The 14,087-nt window shown below is 39.5% G+C and overlaps 1 protein-coding gene across 9 annotated transcripts in view; it reads right to left on the reverse strand.

Moving 5' to 3' along the window:
- Positions 1–471: 471 nt before the first annotated feature.
- The window catches only part of PICALM (phosphatidylinositol binding clathrin assembly protein), a 67,280-nt gene continuing 53,664 nt past the window's right edge, over positions 472–14,087 (reverse strand). For 3 of the 9 annotated variants that reach the window (XM_027662952.1, XM_027662867.1, XM_027662480.1), the window contains 5 exons: positions 13,754–13,777; positions 11,665–11,724; positions 9,381–9,485; positions 3,481–3,583; positions 1,086–2,536 (listed from right to left, as the gene is read on the reverse strand). In XM_027662952.1, coding sequence (XP_027518753.1) covers positions 3,491–3,583; positions 9,381–9,485; positions 11,665–11,724; positions 13,754–13,777 — 282 coding nt within the window. In that variant the 3' untranslated portion in view covers positions 1,086–2,536; positions 3,481–3,490. Of the gene's footprint in view, positions 1,060–1,085; positions 2,537–3,480; positions 3,584–9,380; positions 9,486–11,664; positions 11,725–13,753; positions 13,778–14,087 lie in introns of those variants that run through there. The other 6 variants (XM_027663036.1, XM_027662602.1, XM_027662780.1 and 3 more) reach the window with 4 other exon arrangements.

A 14,087-nucleotide genomic window follows, 5' to 3' on the forward strand; every position in this document is an offset into this window, starting at 1 on the left:
CAAGCCTTCAACAAAAAAATTTAACCTGCACAGCAGCTGTGTTAAGGAACTCAGAGCAACAACTAGTGAGCAGTAAAGGATAACAGGAATTAGTCATCCCTGCAGAAGAGGAGGTTTAGTGTGTTGAGAATTTTTTGTCACCTACATGATTTGCAACCTCAAGTCCAGAGCCGCACAAAAGGGGGTCCAAAGGGATCAAAGAGCTCTAGGAACGCAAATCTATCTGCAGTAAAAGCCTCAAACCAGACTTAAACCACTCTGCAGAGAGCACCACAGGCCTAAAAAGATGAGAAGGTTGGTGTCTGTTTTTATCATAACCCAGCACACCAGGCTATGGAGGAGGAGGAAGGTCTACCTTCCTCCTTCACACAAACTCTGGACTGCTTCAGAACAATCTGTACCCTGGCAGTTACAGATTCAGCTAACAGGCCACAGATGTGCACCTTTTTTCCAGCTGACCCCCGATGCAGATAATTCACATCTTTTATATTCTGACCACAAGCAAAAACTGAGTTGTTCTCTGAGGGCACAGTCGCACACAGAGTCTCAGTCGTAGGACGACAAAAACTTAAGTAAACCACATATCAAACTCCCCAGATTGGGGCATGTGCATTATGTACTCCAACAGCTTCAGGGTTTCTTTATTCACACTTTTAGAAAAAAACTTCAAATCTACCAACCTGTACCAATCATTTTATGATGCATGCCGTCAGGACAAGCCTCAGGTGGTTGTGAGGAGCAAAGTTCCACTTCCATCAACCCTCCCTGTGTCTAATTAGAGACGATGGTACCATCAAACTGTCCACACCTTTTCCAGCATTACCTTCTGCTAGAAGATTAGGGAATTTTGGAGGGCATATTTATGCTGCTTGCTTAGTTATGAACAGTACAAGTTTATTGCCATGAATATTTTTAAAAACTAGAAGATGGTAAAATACCATATTAAGTCAGGAAGAATGAGACAACTTGTTACTGGAACTGAAGGCATCTACAAACAGCAGCCCCAGGAAGGTACCATATATGGATCATGTCAGTCACAGGTTCGTAGTGCTGCACTTCCTGCAATACAATATGCACATATGAAATACATTTGGTATTTTATTAAGTAAACAAAGCAATTATCAGTGCACATTTTAAGCAGCAAAAAGAAAAGAAGCACCTCAGACTTTCATACCGTAACAAAAGTTCTGTGGAAGCTGCATTTTATTTGAAAATCCACCCATTTTTGCTAACATACATTTTAATATTTTAAACAAAAATAGAATCTGCAGAGACAATGCAGCAAGTATGCTTAATTCATGTACAGAATTGCTTTCATATCATTGACTATCCTTCTGAAGGCCCCACTCCACCCAAAAATTATGATGTATTTACACAAAGCACCGATCAACAGTGCTACTTTAATTCTTCGTGAACTAAATACCCACTAGACATATGTAAGGAAGCTACTTCCCCTTTTTTTACTTTTAAAAGGTACGTGATCATAAACATGGCACGAGCCAACTGAAAAGGCTTTCCCCCCAACACACAACACCTTGATTTTATTTTTTTTACAGAAAAGAAGGAAAGTCTTAAAGTGAAAGCAATTCCTCACATTCATTTTGGAAAGGCCTTATAATGTCAAATGTAAAAATAATGACATGCCAAGCACAAAGCAATAAATTTCCTTCCCAATGCACTAATGCTGAATTAAAAATGTAGTGCTTCTTCTAGTCAGTTAACTGTTCCCTTGCAAAATCCTAGGCACAGAATTGACTATAAGGATTAATGCATTTTACAGCTCTTCCCTAATTCCCACATATGCTGAGAATTCATTAGATTCAGACCTTTAAAATATTTAGTGCTCTGTATGTCAGCTGAAAAGCATTCTGAATCAGATTCATTCTTTGTGGATAAAAATCAGACATACTGTATACATCCATACTCATTTTCATAAGGAGGTTTTTTTGATACAATATTAATGTTAAATTGATAATCATAAATAAATACAAACAATAATACATAAGGAATGTCTACTGCAAACTGAATATATAATTTTTAAAAAAAGTTAATTTCCATTACTGCTGTGCCTACATTTGTGAGGACTGAAGAAAAGGTAACTGCAGAATTAAGAGTTAGGATTTGACCCTCCCCTGCCCAGAGTCTTCTTTTGAGTTACGGTAAAGGACACATATCCACTCCAGACAGCATTTCCAAACACCAATCTCAATTTCCAGAGTAAAGGCTTCTCTTCATATGTTACCAATTAAGGACATTATTAGAAGCTGAGAGTATTGACGTGTTAGTCACCAGGACAAAAAATAGATCTTGGTCTTAATTCATGGCAATTCTTGGCTTTGTGTTGTGTACTTGTGTTCTTATGGAGGTGTCCCAGCTTCCTTCATTGGTCTTCATCATTTCACTGCATCACTTAATGGAAGAGGAGAGCTTGAAAGGCTGAAGTTCATTTTTTCCTGGAAGTGGGGGTTTACTGCTGAGCACATCTTTTTGGAAACGTTCCTTTTTCTTCCATCTAATACAGTTACATAAACTGAATCTGGAAAGATGAAAAACCCTTAGGTTAGCATCCAACAGAAGCAGGACTTCACTATAAACCTGTCTTCTTCAAACACTTCCATTCTTCTGATGCCCAAGCTACCCCATGATCTGAAGGTTTGAATGGAAGTAAAAAATTTTACAAAAACCAGGGCCAGGAAACAACCAAAAGCCATCAGGATGTTTTTCCAACGACACCAGCCTTTGGAACACCTCTGCATTGAGAATAAAAAGCTCCCTAGTTATCCATGCAACGTAGTCATCAGTGGCAGCCTAACACAGACCAATGCCATTACGAAGAGAACTCAAGGTCATTTTTCATGCTGAACCAGAAGAAGTGCACAAAGAAAAGCAGCTGCTGTGTGCAATAAGCCTGCTCTTTCTTTACACTATGAACTCTGGAATTTTTTCATGTTTTCACTCATTTTAGGATGTAATTCCCGCCTGCCCCAACTGATAAAAAAGAACACAACTCCTCCAGTGCACATCTGTACCAAAACTGAACCCTCGCACATGTGAACCAAGCAGCTCCTCCTGCAAGACGTGAAATCTTTGGTCAGCCCATGTGGGAAGCGCAGTCTGCCAGCGGCAGTCAGTCTTTGCTGCTAACCATGAGCTCTAATCATTTTCCTGATGGAATGGTGAACACCAGGTAGCACCAGTTCCTTCTTCCTAACTGCAGCAAGTACCACATGAGCTGGCTCCTGCCATTCACAAGGGAACTATCGAACTTCATTTCCAACGCACCGAAGCAAAAAACCTCAATCAGCCTTTAAAACCCTGCAGTTAAATACAGTTTCCAAGTCACTTCCACAATGCTTCCAACTCAACATGAATTGTTTGTATTTCCTTCAGAAACAGTTCTAGCCGTCTTAATAATAAGTTGAATTAGAACTTTGTTTCATATCACAAATACCAGCATCTCCCCAGAATAATGGACAATACCTAAGTTGTTCTACAAGAAATCCTGGAGAGAGAGCTCTGCAAAGGGATCCTTTCCTGAGGCTCTGTGAGGACTCTGACTGGAAGGGCTGGATGCTGCAGACAGCTAGTAGGAAAGACGACAGAGAAAGGGAAAGAAAAAGAAAACAAGGTCTCAGAATGACAGAATATGAAAGCTGAACGTGTAATGAAAGGACAAGGGGAGGTTAAGAGGCAAACTTGGCAGAAATCAACTACTAAAACAAGGTGTTTGGTCATACGGAAAACAAAGCCTCTTCAATGGTTGGTGTAATGCAGAAACAAGCTGGACGTGACCCTCCAGAAAGGAAAAGCCAATGGCATTTGCCAAACAAGCAGATAACCTCACACTTTCACAGCAGCTTTCTTCAAAAGAAGATACAAAATACTCAGCTTGACTTCTGTGAAACAGGTTAGTACTCTCCCTGCTTAACTGGGAAAACTATAGACTGGCAGGGAGAGATGAGGTTGGGGTCTGGCCAGAGCATGGCAGCTCTCCACAAGGTTTCTCCAGAAGAAATAGCTCTCAGTATCTTTTCCTGTCAAAATAAGATGTGTATAAAAAGAGGCTGGAGAGCAGAGAACGGATAATTCTCAATTTGGGACCTAGAAGGAGAATATGGGATATATTCTGTGAGTAGAAAAAAAAAAAAAAAGGAAAAAAGTTGGGTTTGTCAACTGCTGCTGTTTTCAGTGAGAACTGAAGACTGCGACCAACAGTCTATACAGTCAAAAAAATCACATCCTACAGCCACGTATTAAAGCACCACACTACAAACTCAGCCACATAAAGCACATTATTTAGAAGTGGCTAATATTGGCATTCCAGCTGCTACTGCTGGAAGGGACCAATAATCTGCAGGCTGTACTTGCAGAGGATCTGCTGTTTGTTGATTTATTTTTCCTTCTTTGTTAGCACTTTCCCAGTTATAAATGGTGCTCTATTAAATTCTATTTGCCCTCCCCTCGGATAGAACATGCATGTTTTTGCAGTTACAAGTAAAAGTCAGCATCCTCCAATTCAGGTTCTGTCACTGGAACAGTTTGTTCAGAACCAAGTCACTAATCACCAGTGTATACCTGCACTTCATACCCTCTGCAAAAAACATGGCATGAAGACCTATTTCCTTTGGAAACACCGGACACCTGCCAACCCATGCATGACAGGGAATGTGCTTATGGGAACTGCTTGCAGAAGTGCTCAGAGTGTAAATACTGCCAACTGCACATTTGAATTTTTCACATGAATGTGTATCTCAGAAACCACATGAGGAGGAGGAGTTCTTTCAGGGTCAGTGCACTCTTGATCTGCATTGGAATCTTCATCTCCTCCCGGAACCCCACTCCCAGTGGGGCACTTGGATCCAGTCCCCATAAACAGATTATGGAAGAATCATGAGACAGAATGGAAAATGCTTGAGAAGCAGTTTCAGGATGTCAGATGTTCCCCTCTTAAACCTGGTTCTTCCCTTTGGAAAGCCATAGCCCAACACACCCCACCACTCTCTGGGATTTGAGCCAGACTAATGATATGGTCCAATAGAGTCCTAACTTCAGCAAGGCATGCCTGCTGCCACTTGATTTCAGGAGACATTCTTTCTCTTCATGGTTAAATGACTTGAAGTCACATTTTAAAAGTCTTGTTAAACTGAGATGGCAAATCTCCGACTGATATCAAGTCCAAAATAATGTCCCAGTTTGAAAGCAGTGTGGAAGACTGGTAGGTTAAGAGTCATTTGTGCAACATCAGCGTGTAACCAGTAACAGGGGAAGATTGAGGAAGCCTGTCCAGGTTAAAATCTGGGAAAAAAACCTGATAATGCCACTACCTATATGCCACAGTCAAATTCAGACAAGACACAGCATCTTATAGTAAATACGTATTTTAACAAGATTCCTCTATTAAAAAGGAGGCCCAAAAAAAGTATCTAGCAAGTACAGTCAGACAGTTTCCTACATTGCACCTCTCCAGATTACTGTTTCTAAAGGGATCTGAAACCCAGCACCTACCTTAGCAGTTTCTGAAGAGAAACATTTAAAACAACAGTGCTGGCCATCAGTTTCTGTAGTGCTAATACACCTGGCACTGTGGATTTAGTGCCCTTACTGCTTGTGTGATCTGAAATGTAACACACTGCACTGCTTAGACAGCTCAGTCTCACTTCCAAGAGCAGTCATCACCTCTCACTGCCTCCAACAAACACAAAACTCCCCTGAGTCACAGCAAGACCAACTCCATAAGTGAGTGTTGGGCTGACTACCATCATTAGCTACATTCTGCTTTCTCATGGAACAAGTCTGTCAAGCTGTTTTAGCATATATTTTAGGATAATGTGCCAAAGTGAGCTTCTGTAAAGTCTACTTTCTGGCTTAAGTCTGTCCTGAACTTCATACCCTGTTCTTACAGTTTCAAACACCCCACAAAACAAAACAAACAATCCCCCCCCCCCAAAAAAAACCCCAAAAACAACACACAACCAAAAAACAACCACAAAAAACATCCACCCACAAAAACAACTTATTCATTTGTACATTTACCTATCGTCCATCACCAGGCAATCACTCCTGCTACTTGGCCTGTACAGTTCAGTGAGTTAAAAACTGCAGTGTTACAATTTGCATAGATGCTGGCAGTAGGTTGAGTAATTTATTTATTCTATTTTAAATCCTTAATTTTTCACTAGCCAGCTGCACCCACCTCCTTAGGCTATGTCCCTTCTGGGGGCAATCACACCAGAACATATGATGCTTCAAGGAACACCACTAATTTGTCATGACTGTACCATTTTATACCAGCCAACAAGATACCATTTTGTCTGAACATTCGAGCTGCACATTGCGACACTTGGGCCCTGTGATGGGCAGCCACATTTCAGCCACTGCACATCAGTCAGATCTGAAACATTCTGTGTTTGCTGTACTGTATCACATCTGTCATCCCTCTGCCTGGACACTGCTTCAGCCTGCCCCTTCCTTAGACATACACACACACTCTCCAGCAAAAATTTAATCAAACAACTCCAACCATTCTCACTGTTGTGGGCAGCACAATATAACAGTTTGCAGTGTGCAAAGCCTGCTATTTTATCATGATGAAAACTATTGTTTTCTTTCTCGAGTGGGAAATACTGACCCTAATGCAAGATAAATGATTTCAAAGATAAAAGGTGCACACCTTTTAAAACTATGTCTTCTGCACCTAGACTGTCAAAGAAACAACTGTTCTAGTCTCACTCTCAATTATTTCAAATTATTTAGCCCTTAAAAGCCAAATTACCCTTGCTTTTGACAGCAACAATTAGGAATAAAGTTGCAAAGCTGTGAAGAGAACACTTGCAAAGGAAGTACGTCTAGAGATAGGAAAAATACATTTATTAAGTCAAATCCTTAAGAGTATCCAGTTAGGAACAACATCGCAATGCTCATTTTCCCAGTCTGTTTACAGAGCAGGAGGAGTTCTGAACACGCTACAACTTGGCAACGTAATTTTTTGGCAACAACTTTGTATCTGTCATCATGCTTTTAAGTACCTTCAGGTTTCTTTACTGTAGACAACAACCAAGATCTATCAGCAGACTAGAGGTGATATAATCTGGTGCTTTAAAAGTAAATATGAAAAACAATTTAGTTTTTGGCAATGATGACACCATAGACAAAACCAGTATTCAAATAACGGTGTTTAGATTGATCCATGTGGGCAGTTTGAACTGTGTGCCTCTCAGATAACCATTATTCACTGACATTTGTTTACTTACCCCAAGAATGCACGTTTTTGTTTCTTTATTTTCTTAGTTCTATTTCTGGCACAACAGGAGCACTAACTAAACCTAAAATGACAAATAGGCTCTCAGAAGAGCCTCAAGACTAAGCATACAGTAAATATAGTGTGATAACAGTGTAACTCCCCTCTGTGACTATACATTAATAAATGCCACCTCTGCTGTGCATGGAGAAGTTCTCACAGGCAGCCTTTGTTTCACTGAAGTTGCTTTATTGATGTCAGGCTTTTGAAAACTAAACAGCAAGACCAAAGCAAGACCTGCCAGCAACACAGAGAAAACCCTTCTCAGTCACACAGCAAATGCTGATTCAATGGGTGTGTTCTCTACCAAATTAATTCTTACAGGAGCCAAACATGTTGTCAGATAAGCAGAATAAATATAGCTCCACACACCTCACTTGTGACTAATTCTTCTTTCTCCTGTTATGACAGTCAGCTGGGATTCAACCTAGGCCAAGCCTTGCAAAGTCAAATGAAGTAGAAAGGCTCACTGAGCTATTCAGACTCACCTATCTGTTCATAACTGAATCAGGCAGGTAGGCAGATTATTTTTTTTTTAAGGATCATTTAAAAATTAATTTTTTTTGATGTAGAAAAAATTCTTATCCTTGAGGACCCTTTCACTTGGTCTCTATTTAAGAACTATCATAAACACTACTTTTCCCCTTGAAATAGTATAAAACCCATGTGAAAGATACTAAATCACTTAAGTGACAGTGAATGAGCAAAGCAGCTCTTGGAAGTCCAAGAGAAAGTCAATTCAGAACTGCATTTCTAGCTAAAGAAATCTAACTGCATCCCTTAGAGATAAAGCATTTAAAAATAATAATAATAAAAAAAATCTATCCACAGGGAAGTGTTTTAAGGACGACAATGGACACACTGCCTGTTGGCAGCACACAGGAGAGCCTTTACTATTCAAGGATCACACTGAGGCACTGGAAAAGGCTTGAGGCTCTTTTCCCTTCCAGCTTACTGCTGAATTCTCTTCTCTCCACTCTTTAGTCCCAAACCCCACACATAAACCAACTACACATAACTAAGTTATACATGCATGCTTTTAAATAGTCACCTATAGAGACAGAGCTCTTTATAGTAAGATCAAAATACACAGGGACAATATATGTCATTTTTGTAACAGAATCATAATGCACAGGGTGAACATCAAAAAGAAGCATTTTACGGGTAAGTAAATCATACTGTTAATACTGTTTTTCCTTCTGTAAAAATCCAACCAACCAAAACACAAGCACCCTCTTCAGATGGTTATTGGATTAAAAAAGTGCATTCAGATAGAAAGTACCCAGTGACAGAAGTTTCTAAAACAAACAATAAAAGGTATATATTTAACTCCAGTATTGATGAAACTACTCTTAACACTCAGAGTAGCCCTTGGGCACACTCACTGCAGTATGTTAGGTAATGAATCTAGACACAGCGTATCCTGAGAACCAGGTCAGCGGGGGACTTAAAGAACACTCCATTTAAGGTAACACTTAACAGGAAAGGCCACTATTGCTATTGCATATCTTCACTATGCTGTCTCCTGCGAAACCAGGAAGGAGGAATATAAAAACTGCTGGAGACTACCATGGTTCAAACTAGATGAACGTTCCATGTGCCTCCCCCTGAGGTAGTCAGGACCAACAACCAGGTGTTGGGTTGAGGTTTCACCAAGTTTCAGAGCCATGTAATACAGCCATAGACATAAAAGGCTGCACACACCCTGCTGGGCCCCTGAAAAATGCTGCAATCCAAGCAGGCACCTTACACCTGGTTACATACTGCGGTAAATTAGTAAGGAATTGGATTTTGGGGAAAGGGTCTATCTTCAGTAAAGAGCACAGATATCAACTTTTCTTATCCTTTTACTAAGGCATTGTCACATTCCTAGAAAAACAATGCCTTAAAAAAACTACCCTCTTTGCTTTTGTAACACAAGCTTGCTGCTGCCAACCTGGATACAAGCAGCTAAGAAGGAAGCCTTCCATGGACCACTGGGCTTGTGCAGTATATTTGTCCAGCACAAGGAAAATATTAAAATACTTTTAAGGAAACTGCCTCATGCAATTCATTCCCAGCAGCAATATTTGAATATACACACCTGTGCTCCTGGTACAGGGCTGAAAGGGTTTGGTGGTCTCATGACTGGCTGACTGTATATTAAAGTTGGCTGTGTCATTACTGGTATGCCTCCCATCTGTGACGGCTGAAAAAATCCAGACAGCATCAAATCACACACAGCAATAATACTTTGAAAGCATTTAAGGAGAGAAAAGAAAATAGAAAATGGGTGAAAAGGCTTCATTATATGAGATATGCAATCATGTAAGATCTTTCTACAATATTCTGTAAATAAATGAAAGGAACATTAGAGCCTTTTCAAGGAATTATCCAACTGAGCCCATTCAGTATCTTGCTGCAACGACCTGAAGCACTTGTTTAAGCACAAGCATCTGTGTTGGTCCTCCTGTTCCCAAAACCAAGATCTGACAGCACTTCCCTGACTGCCTCTGAAAGCACAAGCACAGTTTACAGATAGCAATGCAGAGCTGACACCATTCAGGAAAAACTGAAAACTGAGAACTGTATCGGTAATTAACACAAAATCATTATGCAATCAAAGTGTTACCGACACTCTAGCTGAGCCAAATTAGGAGTTCCACACATAGTAATGGTCTTACAAGTCAGGTTACATTTAAAGCAGATGCCCATCTCTAGCACAGCTTTTGGCACTCCCTCAGGATTGGATTAACAGCCAGCAGCAGTCCCACTGAAGCAATCCCCATTCCAAGCAGCTTTTCCCTGACTAATACTGGTGGTGATGGTACTCCTCCTTTCATGCTGTTTGGGCAATCACAGGGTAAACCCATTCAAGAAACTGACCCTGGTGAAAACACCCTACAAAAATATAATTTAAGAACAACTGCTGGCCCAAGGAAGACACAGGAACCAGCAGCCAGGGAATGCCCAGGCACAGCACTATGGCACTAACAAAACTGCCTGTCCCAGCACCGAGGGAAAAGCCTGCCACTTAGAAAGGGACCCAGAACTATGGTCCCTACTACTGCTTTTAGGAAAAACTAAACACGAGGGTAGTAAAATGTGCCAACATTTCAGAGATTCCCAGTAGCAAATGTCCTCAGTAATGTCTGAATGAGCCGGGACAGTTTCAGGATGCATTACAGAGCCCACTGGTCATTCTGTAATGGCCCATCTCACCCACCTACTCAGATGTTGCAAGTGTATGAACAAGTAGCAGCAACTCAGGGTAACAGAGCCATGGTTCCATAATTCTAGTTTCCATTTCACACTGGCGTTTATACCCCACGATAAAAGTTGCTTGACATAACCTGCAAGACTGCTTCCTGTACACTATGTATGTTACCTTCCCCAGCTGCTGACTCAAAATAACTACGAAAATGCTGCTGGTCCCATCAGTGCAAAGTTGTGTAGATAAAGTCTGAATCCACACTAACACTAGTTTAGCCACAACAACTTTGAACAAGAATATGGGAATTCAGGATATGATACTCTCACAAAAGACCCTCAAGAACACTTGGCCACTTCTGCAGTTCACTTACTGAGTATATACAAGTTATTAGACGTTACACTAATTTGGTTATATGACGAGACATTTAACTTAATTTTTTTCTCTAATCCATGAGACATTTAATAGAATAACTGTCCTACTGAAGCTTTCTTGCCTTTTATTCACTCAGCAAAGCTGTGCTGCATCAAAATCATACTAACAGTTAAGGGATATAATTTCAGAAATATTCTAAAATTTGAGCTAAGAACAAAAATTTTCAGAGCAACAAGCTGGAAGGTCGGGTTTACATCAAAAGCCTTGAGGTACTGGTGTGTCAATGAGATTCAATTCTCAATCAACAACATGCCACATGGTAGTGTTACAAAATTGTAGTTTTGTAGCATTAATCATTACAGGTACTTGATCCCAACCTCAGCAGAAGGTATTTAAGAAAGGCTTCACTTCACCAATAAAACACTTCTGTTCTGAAAGCAGCTATTACTCACATGACAAACTTATTTCTACACCAATAAAGTCCCCCAAGAATAGACATTGCCTTAACTTTCATAGAATCACAGAATGAACTGGGTTGGAAGGGACTTTAAAGATCATCTAGTTCCACCTCAAGAAGTTTACAAAAAAACAAGCAAAGTAAGGAAGGGCAGACTTCAATTCAGACAAACACAACTGAAGTAGCTCAGAAAACCAGAACTTAATGATTTGATGAAGAATTAACCAATGGGAGCTGAAATTCAATCTTCAGTAAAATAGTTCAGAAAAATAACTGCTACCAAACTGTAAGGAATCAAACGATATACAGCATTTGACTGTTTCCAGTCGCAGGAATTCCACTCACCATCACATAGCCCATCATTCCTGTTGGCGTTGTGGCAGGATAAGCCATTACAGGAGGTGCCTGGTGTGAAAAACAGTGCGGAACTGAGAGGAGGAAGATAAAACTGTGTACTGGTAAGACATTGCTTATGATCAACTGCAGCATTTAGCTTGTCATAAACATAGCAAAGAATAAACAGGATTTGCAGTCTGGTGTTAAGAGGATATTCTAATTAATTCAGATGGAATACAATACCTAAGCTAAAGTTTCTAGACCATCTTGGCAAATCTTAGTTATGTATTTGGTTTTAACCTATCAGGATTCTGGCTATCTGAACTAAACTGCAAGCTACATTCTTTCACCATCCTGTTTAGGGAACACAGTACAGGACACAGAGAAGTTTGAGAGAAAATATTCAAGAAGCAGAAGTATTGTTTTAATCCCATGAATTATATACTTATATTTCAGTATCAGAAGTAATGGTACACAACGAGTCTTAAAAGACAATTTTAAAGACTAAAAGACCAAATTACCATTGCTTCTGCTGACACTACAGAAATTCTTTTCTCCTTAGCCAGGATGGACACGCTATGGGAACTATCCTACCACACTTCAATATAAATTAGACCCTCACAGGAATATACAGCTTGCATTCCCTCTCCCATACCTGCTTCATACTGTGAATTTGAACAGATTATAAGTCCTCTTAGTACTTGGTAGATATGTTTATATTACCCTTACATACTTACTGTACTTTTATGAAGGTACAATTGCTGTCAACAGACAAAACCTGGGGTGAAGTTAAGTTTTAAGTTTTGTAAACAGCTTGGCAATATATACATAGAAAAACAGCTAATAACTCTTAGAAAGATGGATATAGAAAGAGTTCATCTCCTAACCATGTTATTTGCTCTACAGTTCCTTATTCACTTTCTAAATTAATATTAACTCTTACAAGGACAAAAAAGTTGGTTTGTTTCTTTTTTCAGATTCTAAATTGATGCTTATAAATACTCATATAACTTGCTGTCTATCCTCTCCATCTCCTGTTAAGTCTCCCCTTTTAGAAAAAAGAGACTAGTTTTCATGGTATTGCTGTGGGGATTCCTATTCGTGACAAAACAAACACCATAAGCATTTCTTGGTACACAGACATTATTGATACTGAAAAGAGGGAAATGATAAAATATCAATCATGCTGGATTAACTAAAGCAGCTAAATTATAAAATCCAGAATAGGACATCAGGAAAGTTGCTTCTGAGTTCAATTCTAAGGTATCAGCTGCTTTTTCTTATATAGTAGAGCCAGTGTAATTGGCATTTCAACTGCCATCAAAAAAGACAAAGAATCATTTAGAGACAGTGTACTATCCATATATTTCACACAGTGGACAAAGCTATCCTGAAAATTACATTTTTTGGTTTGTTTGTGTACACACACACCTACACAACCATGCTGAATAATTATTTTTTTGAGTGCTCAAGAATGGACCTACCATCCTTTAGTTACAGAATTACCCTGCAATAAAACAGAATATAGGGAAAGACCAATATTGCTGTTGACACAAAGAAAAAAGTCCTTTGAAGTGAAAGCCTGTGTTCCTCAGACAGCAAGCACAGGTTATTGCTTGCCCTTTGTACACTATCTGCATGAATTTTCTTTTTATTAATGACATATTGGTCTCTCCCCACTTAAAAATAATTAAAAAAAAAAATCAAGATCTACCATAAATGTGGATTGAGTGCCAAATATAACAAAAGCTCGTGAGGTTTCATGCAGTTATTCAAACACAATATTTTTATCTTCATTCAGAATTCACCAAATGCATTAAAGGCAGCACAGACACACACCCCAGCTCTCTGGCAGCAGATGGTACAGTTTAAAGCAAGGAAAAATAATCTCAGTATTTCCCATGCCATCATTCGAGTCAAGAGCCTGCACACCACCTAAGAAGTTCGTGTATGCTAGGAGAAGCTCAATTTTTGGCACACCAAAGATTTTAAAATGAGAAATGTGTAAATAGCAAGAAGGTTATGAGATTCTGCAACAGCAGTGGTTAATATCAGCATGCCAGTCGATTGCAAAAAGGCTGTGGGTTGTTTCACTTACGTATTGTGGAAAATGCATGCCATTCTGTATTTCCCAGGGAGAACAATTACATAATGCAATAACACTGGATTAGAAGCAAATACTTACACAACAGAATATACACAGATAGCATTTTAGTTCACAAATACATTAAATGTTTACCCCAACACATTCTTGTAATTCAAGTCATTTACTGAGACAACACACACCTGTGATACTGTCACTGTTATTAGGTTTGACACTGGTTTGCATAGTCCATTTATTTGGTATATGCCTTTTTCTCAAAGATTTTCAAAAGCATATCTATTTAGCAAGCAGCAGCAACTCCACAATAAATAGACCAGCAGAGGAAAAC

Source organism: Corapipo altera, unplaced genomic scaffold (genome assembly GCF_003945725.1).
Source record: "Corapipo altera isolate COAL_440 unplaced genomic scaffold, ASM394572v1 0, whole genome shotgun sequence".
NCBI classification, from domain to species: Eukaryota; Metazoa; Chordata; class Aves; order Passeriformes; family Pipridae; genus Corapipo; species Corapipo altera.